The 25,260-nt window shown below is 45.2% G+C and overlaps 1 protein-coding gene across 3 annotated transcripts in view; it reads right to left on the bottom strand.

Annotated features, from left to right (window-relative positions):
• Nucleotides 1-25,260, bottom strand: part of ophn1 (oligophrenin 1) — a 211,343-nt gene that overhangs the window by 62,630 nt on the left and 123,453 nt on the right. For all 3 annotated transcript variants that reach the window (XM_068047210.1, XM_068047211.1, XM_068047212.1), the window contains exons 12-18: nt 14,770-14,803; nt 14,585-14,647; nt 12,975-13,049; nt 11,170-11,254; nt 7,501-7,559; nt 5,565-5,670; nt 1,364-1,523 (exon numbers count right to left, since the gene is read on the bottom strand). In XM_068047210.1, coding sequence (XP_067903311.1) covers nt 1,364-1,523; nt 5,565-5,670; nt 7,501-7,559; nt 11,170-11,254; nt 12,975-13,049; nt 14,585-14,647; nt 14,770-14,803 — 582 coding nt within the window. The remainder of the gene's footprint in view (nt 1-1,363; nt 1,524-5,564; nt 5,671-7,500; nt 7,560-11,169; nt 11,255-12,974; nt 13,050-14,584; nt 14,648-14,769; nt 14,804-25,260) is intronic.

The raw sequence follows: 25,260 nt of genomic DNA, 5'->3' as shown, positions 1-25,260 counted from the left end.
CTGGCCCGATCGCTCCCCACATCGCCGCCCGGAGAAGCAGCGGGGAATGAACTGCCGAGGGTGGTGAGAACGGCCGAGGCGTCACGGGGCGACTCAGGGAGCGAGCCGCCAAGGGAAGGCAGCGCCGAGGTGAAGAGCAAACGTCCGAGGGGAGGCAGCGCCGAGGTGGAGAGCAAACGTCCGAGGGGAGGCAGCGGCGATGCGAAGAGCGAGTGGTTGAGAGGAGGCAATGACAAGGCGAGGATCGACTGGCCAAGGGAAGGCAGCAGGGGAGCCAGTGGCTGAGGGGAGACATTGGCGGGGTGGGGAGCAAGAAGAGAAATGCAATGGCAGGAGGGAGTGCGGTACTGTTAGGGGTGGGATGGAGCAAACGATCGCAACCATTGAGGGGGTTTGTGTTTAATTCATTTTTTGTGACAAATCGATCAACACCATCTTTATTACAGACAGCTGCCTGAAACGACGCAGACAGTGACGTTTCAACGGCTGAGGTTGAATTTGCCTGTACTGTGCCACCTAGTGGCTGCATTGTCAGCAAACGCAGCCTTACTATCTAACCATCTCCCCATGACATTCAATGGCATTACAATTGCTGAATCCCCCACTACCAACTAGGGGTTACCATTGACCAGAAACTGAACTGGAGTAGCCATATAAATACCATGGCTACTCACTTCCTGACTCCCCAAAGCCTGTCCACCATCTACAAGTGTGATGGAATACTCTCCACTTGCCTGGATGGGTGCAGCTCTAACAACACTCAAGAAACTCGACACCATCCAGGATGACGCAACCGCTTGATTGGCCCCCCATCTACAAACATTCACTCCCTCCACCGCCGACGCGCAGTGCAGCAGAGTGTACCATCTACAAGATGCACTGCAGCAACGCACCAACGCTCCTTAGACAGCACTTTCCAAACCCGCGACCTCTACCACCTAGAAGGACAAGGGCAGCAGTTACATGGGAACACCACCACCTGCACGTTCCCCTCCAAGCCACACACCATCCTGATTTGGAACTATATCGCCGTTCCTTCACTGCCGCTGGGTCAAAATCCTGGAACTCCCTTCCTAACAGCACTGTGGGTGTACCTACCCCATATGGACTGCAGCAGTTCGAGAAGGCAGCTCACCACCACCTTCTCAAGGGCAGTTAGGGATGGGCAATAAATGCTGGCCTGGCCAGCGACACCCACATCCCACGAAGGAATAAAAAAAACTATAATTACTATTTTGGAATCAGGTTTCCAGAATTCCTAGCCTGCATGAACACCACAGTAAACAGTGGTGAATTTCCATGCAGTCTTTTCAATTCTGGTGCCAAATGAAAGGTTCCCTTAATGGAGCAGATTTGACTTTACCCTTTCGTAATGCTCGATCAAGATTTCCACGACAATGTTCTGAAACTTGATGTTGATCATGGCGGCAACTGTATCTTCTTGTGCTCTCATTAATGTTGGTCCAAATATCACCCCCATGTTGAAAGCTGTCATCAAGTTCTCCTTATTGTGGCTACAAACACTGCACAAATACAGAATGGCACAAGATAAATACACCCACTTTCATCAACGTAGAAGAGGACACATTCCATTCAAGTCATCAAGCACAGTGCCAGAAGAATTCAAGTTGGCTGCACAAGGTTTGATCATGTACTGGTTATGCTACTGGACAAGTTAATCCAGAGGCATAGGCTAATAATCATGAGTTCAAATCCCACCATGGCAGTTTGCAAACTTGAATATTTTTTCAAATGCGAAATAAAAAGCTGGTATCAGTAAGAGTGACCACGGAGTCACTGGATTGCCATAAAATCCCAACTACTTCTCGAATATCCTTTAGAGAAATACATTGAGGAAGCACCTAGAGAACAGGCCATCCTAGATTGGGTATTGTGTTATGAAAGAGGAATAATTGACAAACTAGTGGTGCGAGACCCCTTGGGGATGAGCGACCATAATATGATAGAATTCTTCATCAAGATGGAGAGTGACGTAGTTGATTCTGAGACTAGGGTCCTGAATCTTAGTAAAGGAAACTACGAAGGTATGAGGCGCGAGTTGGCTATGATGGATTGGGAAATGTTACTTAAAGGTGGATAGGCAATGGCAAAAATTTAAAGAGCGCATGAGTGAACTGCAACAATTGTTTATTCCTGTCTGATGCAAAAGTAAAACGGGAAAGGTAGCCAAACCATGGCTTACAAGGGAAATTAGAGATAGCATTAGATCCAAGGAAGAGGCATACAAATTCGCCAGAAAAAAAAACAACAGACTTGAGGATTGGGAGCAGTTTAGAATTCAGCAAAGGAGGACCAAAGGATTGATCAAGAAGGGGAAAATAGAGTACGAGAGTAAGCTTGCGGGGAACATAAAAACTGACTGTAGAAGTTTCTATAGGCATGTGAAGAGAGGAAGATTGGTGAAGACAAATGTAGGTACCTTACAGTCAGAAGCAGGGGAATTTATTATTGGGAACAAAGAAATGGCTGACCAACTAAATACATACTTTGGTTCTGTCTTCACAAAGGAGGACACAAATATCATACCAGAAATGTTGGGGAACACAGGGCTTAGTGAGAGGGAGGAACTGAAGGAATTCAGTATTAGTAGAGAAATGGTGTTGGGGAAAGTGATGGGATTGTAGGCCGATAAATCCCCAGGGCCTGATAATCTACAGCCCAGAGTACTTAAGGAAGTGGCCCTAGAAATAGTGGATGCATTGGTGGTCATCTTTCAAGATTCTATCGACTCTGGAACAGTTCCTACAGATTGGAGAGTAGTCAATGTAATTCCACTATTTAAAAAGAGAGGTAGAGAGGAAGCAGGGAATTATAGACCAGTCAGCCTGACGTCAGTTGTGGGGAAAATTCTAGAGTCCATTATCAAAGATTTTATAGTAGAGCACTTGGAGAACAGTGGTAGAATTGGACAGAGTCAGCATGGATTTACGAAAGGGAAATCATGCTTGACAAATCTACTAGAAATCTTCAAGGATGTAACTAGTAGAGTTGATGAGGGGGAGCCAGTGGATGTGGTTTATTTGGACTTTCAGAAGGCTTTCGATAAAGTCCCACATAAGAGATTAGCATGTAAAATTAAAGCGCATGGGATTAGGGGTAGTGTATTGTGATGGATAGAAAATTGGTTGGTAGACAGGAAACAAAGAGTAGGGATAAATGGGTCTTTTTCCAAATGGCAGGCAGTGACTAGTGGGGTACCGCAGGGATCGGTGCTAGGTCCCCAGCTATTCACAATATATATTAATGATTTAGATGACGGAACTAAATGTAATATCTGCAAATTTGCAGATGACACAAAACTGGGTGGGAGGGTGAGCTGCGAGGAGGATGCAGAGAAGCTTCAGGGTGATTTGGACAAGTTAAGTGAGTGGCCAAATGCATGGCAGATGCAGTATAATGTGGATAAATGTGAGGTTATCCACTTTGGTAGCAAGAACAGGTAGGCAGATTATCTGAACGGCTATATATTGAGAGAGGGGAATATGTAACGAGACCTGGGTGTTCGCGTACGCCAGTCGCTGAAGGAAAGCATGCGGGTGCAACAGGGGGTAAAAAAAGGCAAATGGTACGTTGGCCTTCATAGCGAGAGGATCAGAGTACAGGAGTAGGGATGTGTTGCTGCAATTATACAGGGCCTTGGTGAGGCCACACCTGGAATATGGTGTGCAGTTCTGGTCTCTTTATCTGAGGAAGGATGTTCTTGCTATAGAGGGAGTGCAGCGAAGGTTTACCAGACTGATTCCTGGGATGGCGGGACTGACGTATGAGGAGAGATTGAGTCGGTTAGGATTATATTTGCTCGAGTTCAGAAGAGTGAGGGGGATCATAGAAACCTATAAAATTCTAACAGGAATTGACAGGGTAGATGCAGGAAGGATGTTCCTGATGGTGGGGGAGTCCAGAGCCAGGTGTTGAAGTCTAAGGATACGGGGTAAACCTTTCAGGACTGAGATGAGGAGAAATTTCTTCACCCAGAGAGTGGTGAGCCTGTGGAATTCGCTACCACAGAAAGCAGTTGAGGCCAAAACATTGTATGTTTTCAAGAAGGAGTTAGATATAGCTCTTGGGGTGAAAGGGATCAAAGGATATGGGGGGAAAGCGGGAACAGGTTACTGAGTTGGATGATCAGCCATGATCATAATGAAGGGCCGAATGGCCTACTCCTGCTCCTATTTTCTATGTTTCTATGAAAGAAACCTGCCATCCTTGCCTGGTCTGGCCTATGTGTGACTCCAGTCCCACACCAACATGGCTGACCCCTGAAGCGACCTAACAAGCAACTAAGATCAACATAAAAGCAAAATACTGCAGATGCTGGAAGTCAAATAAAAACAGAAAGTGCTGGAAAAACTCAGCAGGTCAGGCTGAAGAGAGAGAAACAAAGTTAACATTTCAGGTTAATGACCTTTCATCAGAACAGTTTTTATTTCAGTTGCATCAGCAGCTGGAGATGAGCAACATCGACATCCCCAAAATGAAATGAATAAAATACAAAAATTGTATAGAAAGTGAGAGTCGGGAGAATTATTAAGCATAGCGACACTGGAATAATTATCCACAAATGATATTGCTGCAAAATGGCCATGTCTACTTCCTCCTTGGACATGAAGTTTGCAATAAAGAAGAACCAGATGAAGTCAATTTTTTCCAGAAATTATCAGCACCAGTGAGTTACAAGCCAAAGCTCTGCCCTCTACAAGAATGCCAAGTACTATAAGCTAGAAATGGGACCAGGAGGTGGCACAGCAGAGCAATACTGAACACCTGTGCTTGTAAGTTCCTCTTCTCCCTTCAAGTTATAATTTAAGTTGTGCTTTGGAACAGGGGACAATTTAACCACCGCGCACCTGTCACTCTTGATCACTGTGGCCAACTACACAGCGGCACCAGGGGAGGACAAGGAGCAGATCTCCAGCCTGATCTTGCAGATAAGGGCAACTGAGGCATGGCAAGACTCAGAAGGCAAAAAAAAGTGAAGACAAAAGCCAGAAAGAAACAGGTATGGGAAAACGGGGAGCAGTCTGTCTAGCTCAGATGGCAAATACACTGGCTAGTGTGCAACTGAGCCCGACAGACCAGGAATGTCCCAGCTATAAACTCCAGTCTAACTTGAGCTCAGGCAATGGGTGGTGCACTCAACTTTAACACCCTGAGCTAGTGAGAGAATGGTATAAGTCAAGTGCACATATGGACTGGAATGGGTTTGATGGCCCCTTCCCAACTGCTGAATAACCACCGTCTTAGCCAATGTATGAAAATGCCCAACCTGGGGTAATGTACCACTGGGCTGGGAATTTCTGTGGACAGAATACCAGTGCTTCAGGACAGATCGAGTAACAACTGGAGGGCTAAATACAAATAAAACCAGGAGGAAGGAAGCAGACTAAAATGAGCCAAACGGCTCTCATCTGTGCTGTACAATCTATGCAAGTATTTTCACCACAAAAGCATCCCCATATCTCCCCAACCCCAAAAGCATGGACCATTCAGAAATCACGATGTTTATACAGAGCTTCTGATCAATTCGTTCCTGTGATACTTACTTCACTAGATGTTTAATTATAAATTCCAGCATTTCCCGATTTTTCTCAGGTAGCTTATACACCAAGGAGTGAATGGCACCAAGCCTGTAATCCAGGTTGTCAGATTCTGCAACATAGTGAACACTTTGTCACATCAGGGTAATTATGTAAATAGACATGCAATCTGTTCATTTCCAACTTCAATATCCTCAAACCTGGTCTAGTATTTACACCTCCAGATCCATAATATATTGCAAGTGAAATTTCCTATTGGAGGAAAAATGGGGCGCTTCCTAATGAAATTACACCCATTCCGTCAACGTTAACTGTCTTCGTTAGAACATTCTATCAAAGGCTAAATATGTGGCATTTGTTACTTTTCCTCTGCCTTCATCCTGATAGTTACGCAGTCAGTTGTTCTTCTTTCTCACTTTCCTTTCCCACCCCACTCATCTCCTTTCCCCTTCTCATGAAGGCATGGATTTTTTTTTGGTTGCTTGGGTAAAAGAAATCCTTCAGTACCCTACCACAATGGCCATGCTACAGATCCTCACTATGGGTGTGCCAGTGGGCTTACCCAACCATGGCATCCCGTCATAACTGAGCCTGTTTCCATCCTCAACTGACACCCACGCACACGTCCAGTACTGGTCACTGAATATTAATCAGCAGGAGAAAACCTGGAAAATTTTCCCCACCCTATTTCTAATAGGATTGCTGAAGCCAATGATAAAGCATCTTTGTGTATGAGCTAACTCAGCACAGCTTTGAAGTCAAACCAAGAATTTTCTTACCTGCGAGACTCAGACCTACACTGGGTGACAATTTATTTTTATTCATTGGATGTGGATGTCACTGGCAAGGCCAGCATTTGTTGCCCATCCCTAATTGCTCTCGAGAAGGTGGTTCACCTTGAAGGTAAATTAAGTGACTTGCTCGGCCACTTCAGAACAGCAGTTATGAGTCAACCTCATTGCTGTGGGTTTGGAATTGCATATAGGCAAAACGGGTAAGGAGAGCAGATTTAGGTCCCTAAAAGGCATTAGTGACCCAGATGGGCTTTAATAACAATCTTGGAGCTTATGATCACCATTACTGGTCTGAACTTTTTATTTCATATTTTTTTTAATCATTTGAAGTTAAATTCCCTAGCTGCCCTGATGGAATTTGAACTCATGTCTCTGGATTGTTAATCCAGCAACAAATATCATGGCCTGGAATTTACAGGCACACCACCCCACCCCCTCAACCCCGAGGTGGGATCAGAGGCAGGGGACGGCCTGTCGCCTCCCCGTCGGCCAGCGATCTTCCTGGGGGCAAGTTAGGCCAAGAACCAGAAGCCAAATGAGGCCCTGAAGTGGCCTATTAATGACCAATTAAGGGCCTCTTCCCGCTGCTGCTGAGATCTTACTAGTGGTGGGGGGTCCTCGACCATGCAGCGAGGCATCCTCCCTGTGGGTTTGGGGGTGGGGGTCCCTTTGCTGTGGGCAATACGCGGCCCACAGAGAACGCCCACCGGCAACAACTTAACGGCGGGTGCCCCCTCCCCGGGACTGAACGACCAACCCCCACCCAGCTTGCCGGGGCCTTCCGGACTGGCTCCGGCAACCCCGCCTCACCTATCTCTGGTCTGGAGTTCCACCACTGGGCCTGGTCCAAGGCCTCTGCAGTACCGGCAGTGGCCACTACTCCTGGTGGCGTTGCCAATACTGCTGAGCTGCCGGCCCTCTGATTGGCTCTCGGAGGCGGGATCCCCATCCTCCCAAACTTTGAATTAAAAGGAGTGGAGGAATACTCTTTGGTTGGTTTGGCTTCCCCCTGCCTTTTCTGCCTGGTGCCAGGAGCCCCACCTCCAGCAGAAAATCCAACCCTATGCTCCCATGCCCCCCCATTTACCAGCTGAGCCAGGAGTGAGAGACCTTCAGCTGTGGGCAAGAACAGAATCTAATGCACTTACTGGATGCAGCAACGAGTTCTCTATGTAGCTTGTAAGTCATCACTGGCTCTTCAAGATTCCTGTATTGAGCAGAGAGCAGGTTTCTTTCATTATTTAACACACAAAGTCTTAGATTTGTCGAAAACAGAAAGATTAGCAGTGCTCATGAAAAAATCCAAACTTTACCCTCATGCTTGCCTGTAAGACAGGTTAAATGGTGGCGTGGGAAGAGCAATTAGGTGTGTGTCATTTGTACTAAACACACAATCAAAAATGTCAAAAAAAAACACTGGCACGAGTTTGAGTTTAAGTAAACAGGAGGTTGCACTGTCTCTGCATTTACAAGTTATTATACAGACATTCTGCATGCACAGAAAATAGGTTTGCATTTCCGGTGTGATACTGGATCTGTAAATATGGCATTGCAAATATGCCAGGTCAGGAATTATGCCCATGCACGGGAATGTTCCTAGAGAGGGAGTTAGTCTCAGAGTGGGTTTGCCTTTTTGCCAAAGGTTCCCAAATGAAGATGGGGATTAAGCAGTTGATGGGAAGTCAGTCTAGTACATGGCACTGGGCTTGGATACTTAAAATATCGGATAGCTGGACCTCATAAGCGGTCCTAGATTTTCCTTCAAAACACAAAGCAAATGTTCCTCACATCATTGTTCAGGAAACTCCAGTTTTCTGACAGGGATGTAGCTGGTGGCAGGTTTTAAACAAGCTTAAAATGTACAAATGTTGTTTGCACCTAATTTTTCATGGTCAACACATTTGTGTAAATTGCAGATTTGGACAGGTTAAGGAGAGCACCAGTGTTTGGTGCAGATAATGAAGGGAAGGGTCAGAACAGAGGGGCAAAAATTGTGAAAGCCTAAAAAATGGCTCCGAAGACATCCCACCCCATCAGCAAGCACCCTTTCCCAAGACTCAATAGGTCTCCTTACCCAAGCGGGTCTGAGGCCTCTGCAGTACCGGCACTGGCTACCGTTCACAGGAATGATGGCTGATTGGGTATTGGTGCAGGATAGGTTATGAGCAGCAGAGCTTTGGATGAGCTACATTTTACAGATACTCGCTAGAAGAGAATTTAGGAAGTGACAAAATGTTCAAAGACTTTGGTAAAAATGAGAAATTGGAGATGGGATGATAGCTTGCAAGGGCAGAGGGATTTAGTGGGAGGTTTATGACAGAAGTTTTGAAAGGGAGGGGGCCTGTACCTGAGGTAAGGGAACCATTTACAAAGTCAGTTAGTTTTGGGGACTAGGAAGGGAGATTGGGTAGTCCACAGTCTAGTGGGAATGGGGTCAAGAGATGAGGTAGGTCTCACAGACAAGGTGAGCTGAAGAGAGGCATGAGGCGAGCCAAGGTGAGGCGAGATGAGAGCAGTTCATGGCGAGGGAAGGGGCAGAACTTGTTTTACTTTTATTTGTTGAAAAAAAGCTAAAATTGCTTGAAGTGTTTATTTCAGCCTTCTACAATTAAATGTCTTCTTTTAACTACAGTAGTATTAGTGTTGGGTCTGCTTTCAGTGTCAGTGTGGGAAAACGAGCATGCAATTTTCCTGGACCCAAGGATTAAAACAAAACTGGAAACAATAGCCCTAAAGGACTGTGGTACGGGAATCAATTTTAACTTATTGGGAGAACTTAGAACAGTTCTTTCTGAAACGAAAATGAATAGGTTTGTGAGCACTCATGTCTGAAAAGGGGCACTCAGAGCCTCTGGTGTATATCCAATCAAGGGAACCTTGACTCAGTGTGGCCTCCATGAACAATAGACCAATTTTTGTCTCTGAATTTCTAAGTAGGATTTTCTACACACTCATGTCACTTCAGAGGATGGTTGGTACCAGTCCCTTTTATACCAGACAGGTATATTCACAGAAGAATTTTGCGACAGTAAAAAAAAAATGCAGTTAGTTGTCCAAGTTAGCTTCAATAATTCTGTAGATTTGAACCAGGTCTGCAGAGCTAAAACAGACAACTTACAGTTTAAGTTCCTTTCAATAGGCTTTATTCACTGACTTATAGAATAAAGCAGCACAGAAAGAGGCCATTCAGTCCATCATGCCTGTGCCAGCCCTTTCAAACAGCTGTCCAATTAATCCCACTCCATTGCTCTTTCCCCCATAGCCCTGTGTTGTTCTTCCTATTCATATATTTATCCAATTCTCTTGAGAGAATTACTAATGATTCTGCTTCATCACACTTTAGGCAGTGCATTCCAGATCATAACAACTCACTACATAAACAAGTTCCTCATGTCACCTCTGGTTAGTCTGCCAGTCACCCTAAACCTGTTTCCCCTGGTTACTGATCCACATATCAACGAAAACATTTTCTTCCCATCTACTCTTATCAAAATCCCTCATTAATTTTGAGAGCCTTTATCAATTCTCCTCTTAACTTTCTCTGCTTTAAAAAGAGCAGTCGCAGCTTCGCTAATCTTGCCACGTAACTGAAATCCCTCAAACCTGGTAGCATTCGAGTAAATTTCCTCTGCACCCTCTGTCATCCTTCCTAAAGTCCGGTGCCTTTTCGAAGAGAGAATAGACTCGTAGTTTAGTAACATTTTAATCCCAGCTGCAGCTATTTTCAGAGTCTTGTGGGTCAGCCCATCGACAAATGTTTGGGCCTTATCTCATATCCATTGTGGCTACATAAAAATCAAACCTAAGCAGAATGCCAACAGCCAAAACTTACGCTTCTCATTCTTTTTAATCTACAGTGTTTCCCCCCACTGAGAACCCACTCTGCAAGACCAAGACAACTACTACTACTACATTGGAATAAAAGCAAAATTCTGTAAATGTCGGAAATCTGAAATAAAAACAAGAAATGCTGGAAATACTCAGCAGGTCTGGCAGCATCTGTGCAGAGAGAAGCCGGGTTAACGTTTCAGGTCAGTGACCTTTCATCAGAACTTCTGAAACGTTAACTCTGCTTCTCTCTCCGCTGATGCTGCCAGACCTGCTGAGTATTTCCAGCATTTCTGGTTTTTATTACCACCCTGGACTAGAAGCTATATCATCACATGGGCACAGGCTTGCAGAGAACAGCTGAGGGAGCAGTTGAGACCTGTCTAAACAAAGGCTGTCCTAAATAGTTGCCACTGCATGCCAGTAATACAGGTTGTATGTTTCTACCAGTTAGGTCATTCCTTTCTAAACTCACCTCTGTTGGTAAAAAAAAACCAGCTCGACTGTCTTTCTTAAAACAAATATAGGTCAGGCAAGGCAGAGAAATATAGCTAATTTCCAATGACAGAAGCCATTTTGAAGGCAGTACCCTCTTTTTTAAAAAAAACAACTGCCTTTCAAGCTACTTGGCTGAGCAGTTTTTTTTTTAAAAAGGTGTAGCAAGTTATGATGATCTGGAATGCACTGCCAGAAAAAGGTGGTGGAAGCAGATTCAATAATAATTTTAAAAAAGGAAATTACATACTTGAAAAAGGAAAAGGTTGCAGGGCTATGGGGAAAGAGTGAGATAAATTGGATCGCTCTTTCTAAAAGCCAACACAGGCAAGATGGGCTGAATGTATTGTAAGATTCTAAGACACAACACGTTGGCAACCTTTAACTATTGACAAAATTGAACAAATGTATCACTTCTCAGAGGTGTGGTAGATAGTGGGGGGGGCAGTACAGATAGCATCATCCTGCACTAAGTGACGTGTAAGGTCTCCTACCTGAGGTAGTGCTTCAGTGCGCTTGTGATTGTTTTTATATCCCACTCAGTGCTCTGGAGGTCAATATCACCAGGATGAGTTAGATCTAAGGAAGAAGAAGAAAAGAAATGGAAAAACTACAATCACTGTAAAGGTCAGTCAGTAAGGATGGTTTATTAAGCTCATGAGAACCTAGCTGTTCTCCTCGGTTTGTACAACACCCGTAGTTTCTGGAGTGGAGGAAGGACAAGCAGGGAAAAGTTCAGTGCTTCACTTATTAAGAAGGTATGTCTCTTATTGGAAGAGCTTCCCAGTGTACTTAGAATGGCCTGTAATTTTAAAAAATCCTAAATCCTGCAACATTGGCTGGTGAAGGCTGGGCTTAAACTTTGACCATGCGATTTTTCTTTCTTGTACCTTTACATCGAAGTTTTTACTCCCGTTCCCAATTTTCTGCCATCTGGTCCTGAAGGTGCCAATGATCCTCTTGGACCTCACCCCAAATAGACATTCCTCACAAGAGTCCAAATGGTCAGCGTCAGCGGGTCTTTTAAGGGGAAAACTGTGATGGGGTAGGATCGTGGGGGACTGAATGTCTTCCCTTGTCTCAGTGACCACAACTGCATAAAATACTCAAGGTGTGGTCTGACCAGTGCACCGTACAGTTCAGGAGGACTTACTCTGAATTCTACTCTATACCTTGAACTACGTACCTGATACTGTATTTGCTCTGCAGTGATTAAACAAGCTGACTGCTGAATCTACTCAAACGGCTGGAAAAATTATGCTATTATGTGTAGGTTGTGGGCTGGTGTGGAAATTCTATGATTTTTTTTTAAATGAACATAGAACAATTAAATCTATCTCAACACATAGTAATGTGGATTTTTATCTCTCCACTACTGGTGGCTGTGCCTTCACTTGCCTAGGCCCTGAGCTCTGGAATTCCCTCCCTAAACCTCTCTGCCTCTCTTTCCTTCTTAAAACTTACCTCTGTGACTAAGTCACCTGTTTTAATATCTGCTTTGGTGTGAAATTCTGTCTGATAATGCTCCAGCGAAGCACCTTAGGATGTTAATGGTGTAATATAAATGTAAATTGTTGGATTGCAACTTCTTTCAATATATAATCCAACATAACTGCTTTCAGTGCAACATTGAATTCCTGTCTCTAGTTCAGCCCTTCTTCATAATGTTTTACTTGCAAATTTTCAGACCCAGCTCCCACACCATTTTTTTTTTTTAAAAAAAGAGATAAGGCAAAGTGACCATATCATCAAGAAGTGAAGAAAGAGAAAAGGGAAAGGAACTGGAAGGAATTAACATTAAAATTTGTTTTGGAGTAACTCTCCAATTCCTGCCAACGACCAGTCTGCAAACGCTGGAAGACGTTAACAGTAAAGATCACCAGTCGCCTCGGGTTTCTCCAATCCATCATGTTGCTCAAATCGGGGAAAATGAACACTTTGGAGTTTCTAACCAAAGCAACACGATTGACCAGGAGTGACAGAGTCAGGAAGTAGCACGTGTCCAGTGCACAAAAGAGCAGCTGCTCGTGCCTTGGTCTGTCTGCTGTGGTTACTTTCCTCTGTTAAAGGGGGTGGGGGGGGTGAGGAATGAGCTCAGAGACAGGAGTTTGTAGATGACATCCCATAAAGCTGCACATTGGGCCAGTTCTTGACACCGGAGTGTAAGATAAGCTTATGCTACCCAAACCAGTCCAGTTCCTCTTCATCCACAGACTCCCCATAACAGGAGGTGCAACACTGGTGAGTAAGGGTCAGAGGAGGAAATACCAGTAACTTCCTTGTTGAGTTGCACTCTCACCAAAATACTGAGTTAGAAGTTTCTGTACTTGGAGGTTGCTGCCAACAGTTCTGTAAACACCTTCTGTATTGATGCCTGCAAAGATAAACAAATCCAAATTCAATATTTTATTAAAACGGGCTGAATATGAAAAACTTGTAGCTTTTCTTTTCCACTGATTCCTCACACAAGATCATTTTATTCATCAACACAAAAAGTAAACTTGTTCTGTAAAACAGCCTGGGCCACCTCTCGCCACTCCCATTTTCTCGAGTGAGGGGGAGATGGAGGATTATTGGGCTGAATTTTACCAGCTCGTAAAATAGTAGTGGAAGTAGACTGTTTGTGGGGGGGGGGGGGGGATGCCTGCAACTTCCCGCAGCCACATGATATTCCCAGAAGTGGCAACGTAGAAGCGGGCAGACCATAAATTCAATTAACTAGCCAATTAATGGCCATTTTACAACGACTCTGGGACTTTACCAGCCATCAGCACAGCCCCCGTCACGTTGGGTGACCGCTAAATGGCGCTGCCGAGGCTGCTCTGTTTGGGCCAAGTAGTTCTGACAGGCAGGCTGCCGTCTTCAATTGGTCAGCAGTCCTGGCAGCGGCCTCTTAATTGGCCATGGCCAGTAAAATGGCCTCCACAATCCCGCCATCTGCCCGTGTGGGCTCAGTCCCGGGGGTGGCAGGACCTCCTTCCTGGAGGAAGGATTCAGCCCAATGAGCCGATCACATCAGTCACTCTGCCACGCGTTGCTTGGGATTCGAGGGGAGGCCATGGAGTGGTACAGGGCAGTACGGGAGGGGCATGTTCTCAGTGGATCCCACTGCACTGGGAGCAAAGTATAATTCAAGCGCTTCCAGTGGAGAACTGGGTGATGCAGTGGGTTAGAGGGGGGCAGCCTGTACCAGCAGCACAGTAAATCCGCTCCCAGTGAGTTACAGTGGCAGGGACACGGAGTAATTCCGCTCCCAGTGAGTGACAGTGGGAGGGACACGGAGTAAATCCGCTCCCAGTGAGTGACAGTGGCAGGGACACGGAGTAAATCCGCTCCCAGTGAGTGACAGTGGCAGGGACACGGAGTAAATCCGCTCCCAGTGAGTGACAGTGGCAGGGACACGGAGTAAATCCGCTCCCAGTGAGTGACAGTGGCAGGGACACGGAGTAAATCCGCTCCCAGTGAGTGACAGTGGCAGGGACACGGAGTAAATCCGCTCCCAGTGAGTGACAGTGGCAGGGACACGGAGTAAATCCGCTCCCAGTGAGTGACAGTGGGAGGGACACGGAGTAAATCCGCTCCCAGTGAGTGACAGTGGCAGGGACACGGAGTAATTCCGCTCCCAGTGAGTGACAGTGGCAGGGACACGGAGTAAATCCGCTCCCAGTGAGTGACAGTGGCAGGGACACGGAGTAAATCCGCTCCCAGTGAGTGACAGTGGGAGGGACACGGAGTAAATCCGCTCCCAGTGAGTGACAGTGGGAGGGACACGGAGTAAATCCGCTCCCAGTGAGTGACAGTGGGAGGGACACGGAGTAAATCTTCTCTCAATGGGCTCCGTTGAAATTATAATACTGGCTCAAAATTCTATTGGATTAAATAATGGGAACAGAAAGATCATTTTCCCACCTTTGGATTCCACAGCATTGATGCATCTCTTTACAAACTTTAAGCCAAGTTCATTCAGTTGCACTGTACAAGAAAAGCATTAAAACTAGTGAGATTCAGGTTATAGACTCACGATTCAATCTAAAGTACAGAATTTCAAAGTGGCCAGCCAAAGCAAACAGAGAAATGAAACATTATATACATACTTTGCTCTGGTTTTGCATTCGGAGTGATGTAGATCTGGAATTCAGAAGCAGAGGAACAATAGCTGGTTAATTCAGGAAAGATTACCCCTCAACACATTAATGTCTAAATTTTCAGTTTCCTCTTAGGGAGGAGGTGGTCAGCACTGGACGTCTTTTCAAGTTGGGTTTACTGAATAACTATGATGAACTGGATATCTGGCTTCCCTAATCCAACAGCACCAAGATCATTCTCAACACCACAATCACCAATCCGGCTGTGAGCAACTAACTCACCAGTGACCGAGTTCAAAGCTGCTACATTGGAACAGGAGGAGGCCATTTAGCCCCTCGAATCTGGACCTTGATGGTGCAGAGACGTTTCACTATTGAATGGGTGGTGGTGCTGAATCTAAAGACAATAAAGCAGCCATTGTCAACAGATAGATATAACTAGCATCAAACAACATTTTCTAGAAGTGATCAAACCAACAAAAGAACTTGTAGTGATACAATGCCTCTTATATCCACCAGATGTTTTAAAGCACTTCATAACCAATGTTTAAACAGCCAATTTGCACACAGCAAGGTCCCACAAAATGCAAGAAGTGAAGTGGCCAGTTAATCTGCTTTTGGTAGTACTAGTTGAGGGAGGAATATGTGCCACGACCTGGACAACTCACCTCTGTCTTCAAAGTGATGTGGGTTCTTTTGCATCTACCTGAATAGGCAGGCAGTTCTTTGACTTAATACCTCATTCAAATACCTACCTACACTTCAACATACCGTACCCAGTCTTGGAATGTTGCCACTCAGTCAAACTAACACTTGCATTCATGTTATAATACAAACAGTTATATACACCAACTGCTGTGTCTGAAAATGTTAAACCAATCATTGAAATGTAAAACAAACCACACAGTTATAATGAATCAACATTCCAGCCTAGTACTGCTCTATCGCTCTTTATTGACCAACATGGAAAATTAACCACAACTGAGTCGATCAAGGCCATTACAGACTTCGCTTTATGAAACTTGTAATCACAACGTCAAACTGTGAGTAGCAAGAGTCAAACCAGAATCTGTCGTCAAATGGACCAATCAGAGGCACGATGGAAACACTTCAGACCAGTTCACTAGTTCGGTTTGTGTTTGGAGGAGGGGGAGAGGCGGAGGAGGAGGAGGCAGAGGAGGAGGAGGAGATAGTTGTGGATAAAGCCTACCAATAAAATAGTTTGTAGCCAGAAAACTGGCCACGGTCGTTTTCCAGTCTCGCAGAAAAACTCCCTATGGGACAGGATGCAAACTATTCACTCAGATGTTCCAACTCTTCCATTAGGGAGTGTTGCCAGGGGCCATACCATTTCCCTCGTCTGCGGAAGGGATCCTTCTGTGTCGCCCCATCCTGATTATACAAAGTAGAATTTTTCTTTTTTTTTTAAAAAAGAAAAAAAAAAGTACGAGGTCCAGTGGCCAACATTCCACATTAGAGACACATTCTGGGAATCAATCATGGTTCTGTAACCAGCACACTCGCATGCTTTCTCTTAGATTTTTTTTTTGGAGCTTAATCCAGATGCAATGCGTTTCCAGCGGAGTTCAGGGTCCAGCCAGGATGGTGTAATGAGACCTACTCAAGGTTTTTGATGGGCTGTTAATATTGGATTGTGAAGAGGTATTTTTGATTAAACCTCTTGGCTCACTCCAGTACATTACTGAATATTATTACAGCACCAACCCTTCACAACTATTCCTTCTGCTCATGTAGCTTGGATGAGGCGATAAACGGAGGGGAGAGATAGATGCAAGTCCTTTTCTCTTTTCTCTGACATACAGTGAGAGAGACAGCAAGGGACAGAAAGAGGCAGAAAGAGGCAGGAGGCAGACAGAGCACAAAAAGAGAGGAAAAGTAAAGGGCAGACACAGAAAAATAGCTTTTCGTTGTCCCATTTGGAAGAAAAATACTAGCTAACAATCTATGCCTTAAACTCCTAACTTTTATAAAGAATAAAATCCATGGGGAACAGAGGAAATATTTCCAAAGATAAAATATGCCACGGTCAAGATAAGAAATAAAGTAATTCTAGGAATGGAAATTGTACAACGAGAGATAAAAATCCACCTCGGTTTGTGTCCCCAGTGACCTTGTGTTAAGTGGGAAGTTTGACAAAAATTAGCCAGTGACCAGATCAGGGATCTGCACCAAAAGTATATTTTGAATCGTGTTTTCTGTAAGCCATGAAGGTAAAACGTGAATGAACATCACACAACAGAATGCTCCCATGCTGGGTGCAAATAGCTGTACTTAAAAAGGTCAGGAGTCATTAGTTCTGACCAAAAAACTGGAGTCCTGCACTGCAGATATTGTTGCCACTGAATGAAGAGAGGAGGAGGAGCAGCAGGAAGATGGAACAAATGAGCAGCTAGAGAATGGAAGGAGAGTAATTCTACCCTGACTGGTTCAATGGATGAAAAACAATGCTCCATGATTTGATACTGAATGATACATATGAGGAAAGTCCCAGGTTTGGCCTGACTTAGGTGATTTTGGCTTAAGCAAAGCCAAGATGTCAGCCATGGCTCAGTGGGTAACACATTCACCTCCAAGTCAGAAGGTTGTGGGTTCAAGTCCTCATCCAGAGCCTTGAGCACATAATGTAGGATGACACTCCAGTGCAGTACTGAAGATCTGCTGCACTCTCAGAGGTGCCATCTTTCAGATGAGATGTTAAACCAAGGTCCAATCTGCCCTCTCCGGTGGATGCAATAGATCCCATCATCTCGAAAGAGCGGGGGAGTTCTCCCTGGTGTCCTGGCCAATATTCACCCCTCAACCAACAATCTGATCACCGTCACATTTTTCTTTGTGGGATCGTGCGGTGCGTAAATTGGCCGCTGTGTTTCCCACATTACAACAGTAACTGCACTGCAAAAGATTGGCTATAAAACATTTGGAGAACGTCCTGGAAAATATACAACAAGGTTCCTGCTCTGGATGGCTGTTCAGTGACGCCTGCTGGAACATGCATGTTTACAGATGTTGGGGTTTGAACACCCAGATGTTTTCCACCTGAGCTCTGCCATGATCCCTTGGAGGAAATGCGTGGGAGTTTGTGGAACGAATACCTTTCTTCCCCTCCTATACTATTCGGAGAGGGGAGAGAGTGTGTTTGGGAATGTTTTGACTGACATTTATGATTATATAACACAGGCAACACTGGCTGTAAGCACATTCTAGCTCTGCACAGCTGGTTACACTAATCAGGTCCAGTTCTCTTAGCTTCTTTGTAAACCAACTCATGATCAAGCTGGATTGGGGTGTTAGTGATCGGAGAGCAGGGGCAAGAAGAAAAAGAAAAAGTAGGTTGGAACTTGCCTCCAGACAATCAGCTTTCACTGGCAAAGCAACAAAAAAAAGAATTGGACTACGTATTGAATTCCTTTCTTTTTAAGAATTTTAAACACAGATGTATCAATGATAGTGGCATGAGTGGGTCAGAGACCATGAGCACAATTTCAAAAGTAACCAGCTTCAGACAACATTAGAAGATTCCATTTCTTCCCACAAAAGCAGATATCAGGAATAGATTCCCAGCAAAAGCAATTTGATATGCTGTTGATAAATTCATTGAAAAAACAGCTTTAAGCATCTGGTTTGGCACAGAATTGCAGTGGCCTATAATACACAGCAGGTGGCAGCAATTACCAAGTTTTCACAGCAGTTTATTCCCTCTCAGTTGAGCTTCTCCAGGTCATGCAGAAAATTAGTATAGAGAAAATAATTACAATCAGGTATGACCGAAAAATGCAAGTGGGAGAGGCTCAGTTACATGAACGGGTTCTTATACCGTGCTCAGTAGAAAGATCCCCTGACTCTTCTCAATGCATTCTGGTACTGGAAATATCACTGTTTCTGTCGGGTCCCTTTGCAAGTTGTGCTTAAAAACTCCCTCTAGTTGTCAGGGAAAGTACAGTAATATTTGTGTTGGTTTTCACAGAAAATCACAAATTGTTATAGCGTAGAAGGGGGCCATTCGGCCCACTGTGTCTGCACAGACTCTCTGAGTGAGCAATTTGCCCAATACCATACCCCTGCCTTCTCCCCGTAACCCTGCACATTCTTCCTTTTCAGACAACAGTCTAATTTCCTTTTGAATGCCTCGATTGAACCTGCCTCCACCACACTCTCAGGCAGCACATTCCAGACCTTAACCACTCACCGTGAAACTTTTTTCCCTCATGTCGCTTTTGCTTCATTTGCCAATTACTTGAAATCTGTACCCTCTCATCCGTGATCCTTTCACCAGTGGCAACAGTTTCTCCCTACCTACTCTGTCCAAACCCCTCATGAATTTGAATACCTCGATCAAATCTACTCTCAGCCTTCACTTCTCCAAGGGAACAGTCCTAACTTCTCCAATCTATCTTCATAACTGAAATTGCCACATTAAATAGATGTTGCAGAAAAGCACTTGTTTTTTTTTTAAAGGTAGTGTAGTCTACGCTGTTTTCACACGGTGCAAGTTTTAAACTATGCATCAAAGGAAGCTTTTGCTTTTAGTAACTTGGATTCAGCAGATGCAGAAAAGTCTCCAATCAGTATCTGATGAGCATTTAATCACTAAACCACATGAATACACATTCGGCTTGCTCCATTGAACATCTACCTTGTGGGAAGGAGCTGTCTATAGCTGATGTCTTTGTGGATACTTAAGGCCCATACTTGTAGCCCATGGGCCACAGATAAAGTTTAAATGAACAGTCCCACTCCTCAAGCTGTAGAGACCAACAGATGATGTGGTCATTACCACATTACTGTCTGAGAGCTCCTGCTTTGTACAAATTGGCTGCTGTATTTCCTACATTACAACAGTGACCACACTTCAGAAAGTACTTCATAGGCTGCAAAGCACTTTGGGACATCCTGAAATCATGAAAGGCGCTATATAAAATGAAAATTCTTTCTTTCTGTTGCCGACATTTAACCACTAAAGGAGCAATGCTGCGATGGACCCCTCCAAACCATCTGACCCACAAAATTCATGCAAGGCTAAACAGCGAAGGAATAGGGCTTAATCAGTCAGTCCGGTACCCAGGGCTCCCAGGGTGCATTTGACACACAGAGGCTGCAGCTTTGGCAACCCCACTGTTGGGGTGCCGAACAGCGAAGTCGAGGAGTGATCTACTGTACTAGGTGGCTTTTGTAGAGTATCAGAGAAGGTCCCCCCCACCCCCGCCATGATGGAGTTTGATAAGACATGAGCTCAGCTTCCCTCTGGCAATGGTCGGAGCTCCTGCTTTCTGTTTGGATGCTGGAAGCTAGGCAGTTGCCCTTTTAAATGAACGGAATCAGTGGGGGGTGGAAATTGCAGGGCTCTGGGGGGAGAGAGCAGGGGGCTGGGACTAATTGGATAACCCTTTCAAGAGAACAACACAGGTACAATGGACCGAATGGCCTCCTCCTTGCTGTATCAGTCTACGGTTTCACTTCTGTCTGTCAGTCACTCCGACTTTGCTAATAAGTTTTAGTGCAGTGCGGCGCCTATGTTTAGGGAATGTGGCACTGACTGCAACACTGCCAGCAGAAAGCACTGGCATGGAATGCCCAGTTGAGACAGCCAAAAATCTGGCCTGCGCCTGCCTGTCTACTTCAGGTTTTTAATGTGACCCACATCCTCACATGGATACCAAGTATGAGAAAGACACACTTAAATTTAGCTGCAGAACAATGTGCCAATGTACTGTACATGAAAGGATCTTTAATTGACCATTTTAACACCATTTTTTTAAAAAATTGCGTCTTTTATTTTTAGCCTAAAAAACCAAGGGGAAAATTTGAATCCAAAAGTGAAGGTTTAAAAAAGAAAAATCACAGGAATGCTGATGATAGGCCAATTAAAAATTTCGAAACCAGAGACCAATTGATTTTTGTTACAGATAACGGAACCAAGGGGGATAGATGGAGTCGAGAGACCCATCGGTCATGATCACGTTCAGCGGCCGAGCTGGCTTGATGGGCTGAAAGGCCTCCTTCTAAACAAGGTTTTATTTTGAACAATGAACCGGAAGGAAACAACCAAAAGGACCAACAAAGCACAGTGAAGCTAACTGACAACCAACAGTTCACAGACATCTAAAAGTTCTGTCCGTCGGATTGCTAAGCTAACAAGTTTTGACCTTTTTTGGGGGTTTTTCAGTAGATTTGTTGGGAATTTGGAATAGTGGGAATGGAGGTTAAGGCAGTTGTATGTTCCTCCTGCAGAATGTGGGAGGTAAGGGTCGCCAAGAGTGTCCCTGCTGACTGCATCTGCGGGAAGTGCACCCAACTCCAGCTCCTCGAGAACCGCGTTAGGGAACTGGAGCTGGATGAACTTCGGATCATTCGGGAGGCGGAGGGGGTTATTGAGAGGAGTTATGGGGAGGTAGTCACACCTCAGGTAAAAGAAGTAGGTAGATGGGTTACCGTCAGGGGAAGGAGAGGGAACCAGCAGGCAGTGCAGGGATCCCCTGTGGCCGTTTCCCTCAACAACAGGTATACCGTTTTGGATACTGTTGCGGGGGACGACTTACCAGGGGTAAACAATGGGGTACAGGTATCTGGCACAGAGTCTGTCCCTGTTGCTCAGAAGGGAAGGGGGAAGAGGAGCAGAGCATTAGTCATTGGGGACTCCATAGTTAGGGGAACAGATAGGAGGTTCTGTGGGAACGAGAGAGACTTACGGTTGGTGTGTTGCCTCCCAGGTGCCAGGGTTCGTGATGTCTCGGATCGTGTTTTTGGGATCCTTAAGGGGGAGGGGGAGCAGCCCCACATAGGCACCAACGACATAGGTAGAAAGAGAGATGGGGATTTAAGGCAGAAATTCAGGGAGCTAGGGTGGAAGCTTAGAGCGAGAACAAACAGAATTGTTATCTCTGGGTTGTTGCCCGTGCCACGTGATAGCGAAGCGAGGAATAGGGAGAGAGAGGAGTTGAACACGTGGCTGCAGGGATGGTGCAGGAGGAAGGGTTTTGGTTTCCTGGATAATTGGGGCTCTTTCTGGGGTAGGTGGGACCTCTACAAACAGGATGGTCTTCACCTGAACCAGAGGGGTACCAATATCCTGGGGGGTAGATTTGCTAGTGCTCTTCGGGGGGGTTTAAACTAATTCAGCAGGGGAATGGGAACCAAAATTGTAGTTCCAGTGTACAGGATGTTGAGAGTAGTGAGGTCAGGGATAAGGTTACAAGGACGCAAGAGGGCACTGGCAAGCAAGAACTTGGTTTAAAGTGTGTCTACTTCAATGCCAGGAGCATCCGGAATAAGGTGGGTGAGCTTGCAGCATGGGTTGGTACCTGGGATCTCGATGTAGTGGCCATTTCGGAGACATGGGTAGAGCAGGGGCAGGAATGGATGTTGCAGGTTCCGGGATTTAGATGTTTCAGTAAGAACAGAGAAGATGGTAAAAGAGGAGGGGGTGTGGCATTGTTAATCAAGGAGAGTATTACAGTGGCAGAAAGGACGTTTGAGGACTTGTCTACTGAGGTAGTATGGGCCGAGGTTAGAAACAGGAGAGGAGAGGTCACCCTGTTGGGAGTCTTCTATAAACCTCTGAATAGTTCCAGAGATGTAGAGGAAAGGATAGCGAAGATGATTCTCGACAGGGGCGAGAGTAACAGGGTAGCTGTTATGGGGGACTTTAACTTTCCAAATATCGACTGGAAATACTATAGTTCGAGTACTTTAGATGGGTCAGTTTTTGTCCAGTGTGTGCAGGAGGGTTTTCTGACACAGTATGTAGACAGGCCAACCAGGGGCGATGCCATATTGGATTTGGTACTGGGTAATGAACCCGGCCAAGTGTTAGATTTAGATGTAGGTGAGCACTTTGGTGATAGTGATCACAATTCGGTTAGGTTTACCTTAGCGATGGGCAGGGACAGGAATATACCGCAGGGCAAGAATTATAGCTGGGGGAAAGGAAATTATGATGCGATTAGGCAAGATTTAGGATGCGTAGGATGGGGAAGGAAACTGCAGGGGATGGGAACAATCGAAATGTGGAGCTTATTCAAGGGGCAGCTACTGCGCGTCCTTGATAAGTATGTACCGGTCAGGCAGGGAGGAAGTTGTCGAGCGAGGGAGCCGTGGTTTACTAAAGAAGTTGAAGCGCTTGTCAAGAGGAAGGCGGCGGCTTATGTTAGGATGAGACGTGAAGGCTCAGTTAGGGCGCTTGAGAGTTACAAGCTAGCCAGGAAGGATCTAAAGGGAGAGCTAAGAACAGCAAGGAGAGGACACGAGAAGTCATTGGCGGATAGGATCAAGGAAAACCCTAAAGCTTTCTATAGGTATATCAGGAATAAAAGAATGACTAGAGGTAGATTAGGGCCAATCAAGGATAGTAGTGCGAAGTTGTGTGTGGAATCAGAGGAGATAGGGGAAGCGTTAAATGAATATTTTTCGTCAGTATTTACAGTAGAGAAAGAAAATGTTGTCGAAGAGAATACTGAGATTCAGACTACTAGGCTAGATGGGATTGAGGTTCACAAGGAGGAGGTGTTAGCAATTTTGCAAAGTGTGAAAATAGATAAGTCCCCTGGGCCAGATGGGATTTATCCTAGGATTCTCTGGGAAGCTAGGGAGGAGATTGCAGAGCCTTTGTCCTTGATCTTTATGTCGTCATTGTCGACAGGAATAGTGCCGGAAGACTGGAGGATAGGAAATGTTGTCCCCTTGTTCAAGAAGGGGAGTAGAGACAGCCCTGGTAATTATAGACCTGTGAGCCTTACTTCGGTTGTGGGTAAAATGTTGGAAAAGGTTAGAAGAGACAGGATTTATAATCATCTTGAAAAGAATAAGTTCATTAGCGATAGTCAGCACGGTTTTGCGAAGGGTAGGTCGTGCCTCACAAACCTTATTGAGTTTTTCGAGAAGGTGACCAAACAGGTGGATGAGGGTAAAGCAGTGGATGTGGTGTATATGGATTTCAGTAAGGCGTTTGATAAGGTTCCCCACGGTAGGCTATTGCAGAAAATACGGAAGTATGGGGTTGAAGGTGATTTAGAGCTTTGGATCAGAAATTGGCTAGCTGAAAGAAGACAGAGGGTGGTGGTCGATGGCAAATGTTCATCCTGGAGTTTAGTTACAAGGATTTGTCTTGGGGCCACTGCTGTTTGTCATTTTTATAAATGACCTGGAAGAGGGTGTAGAAGGGTGGGTTAGTAAATTTGCGGATGACACGAAGGTCGGTGGAGTTGTGGATAGTGCCGAAGGATGTTGTAGGGTACAGAGGGACATAGATAGGCTGCAGAGCTGGGCTGAGAGATGGCAAATGGAGTTTAATGGGGAAAAGTGTGAGGTGATTCACTTTGGAAGGAGTAACAGGAATGCAGAGTACTGGGCTAATGGGAAGATTCTTGGTAGTGTAGATGAACAGAGAGATCTTGGTGTCCAGGTACATAAATCCCTGAAAGTTGCTACCCAGGTTAATAGGGCTGTTAAGAAGGCATATGGTGTGTTAGCTTTTATTAGTAGGGGGATCGAGTTTCAGAGCCACGAGGTCATGCTGCAGCTGTACAAAACTCTGGTGAGACTGCACCTGGAGTATTGCGTGCAGTTCTGGTCACCGCATTATAGGAAGGATGTGGAAGCTTTGGAAAGGGTGCAGAGGAGATTTACTAGGATGTTGCCTGGTATGGAGGGAAGGTCTTACGAGGAAAGGCCGAGGGACTTGAGTTTGTTTTCGTTGGAGAGAAGGAGGAGGAGAGGTGACTTAATAGAGACATATAAGATAATCAGAGGGTTAGATAGGGTGGATAGTGAGAGTCTTTTTCCTCGGATGGTGATGGCAAACACGAGGGGACATAGCTTTAAGTTGAGGGATGATAGATATAGGACAGATGCTAGAGGTAGTTTCTTTACACAGAGAGTAGTAGGGGTGTGGAATGCCCTGCCTGCAACAGTAGTAGACTCGCCAACTTTAAGGGCATTTAAGTGGTCATTGGATAGACATATGGATGAAAATGGAATAGTGTAGGTCAAATGGTTTCACAGGTCGGCGCAAAATCGAGGGCCGAAGGGCCTGTACTGCGCTGTAATGTTCTAATTCTAATCTACTTTATGGTCTCCTGTAACCATTCTAAAAGTTTTAGCAAGCACATACCCGCACTGGAACAGACCTCGTGACCTCAAACTTTTGTAAACGTCACTTTTCAGATAACAAGCAGGAGATCAACACCAACAGGGCTAACTTATTCACCTTCTAGATCTTTGTTCCCTCCTTTCTTCTACTTCTGCCTATCCCTAGATAGTCTCACTGAGATTAGGGGCTCATTGTGTAGGGAATTTTTACTAATTTCCAACTCCATAACATAACCTCCAACCAATCATGGATAGAGAACTGGTTGGCAGACAGGAAACAAAGAGCAGGAATAAACAGGTCTTTTTCCGAGTGGCAGGCAGCGACTAGTGGGGTACCACAGGAATCGGTGCTAGGACCCCAGCTATTCACAATATATATTAATGATATAGATGAGG

Source organism: Heterodontus francisci, chromosome 15, assembly GCF_036365525.1.
Source record: "Heterodontus francisci isolate sHetFra1 chromosome 15, sHetFra1.hap1, whole genome shotgun sequence".
In the NCBI taxonomy this organism is placed as follows: Eukaryota; Metazoa; Chordata; class Chondrichthyes; order Heterodontiformes; family Heterodontidae; genus Heterodontus; species Heterodontus francisci.
Note: the sequence above shows the minus strand (reverse complement) of the source record. Positions and strands in the feature narration are given on the sequence as shown.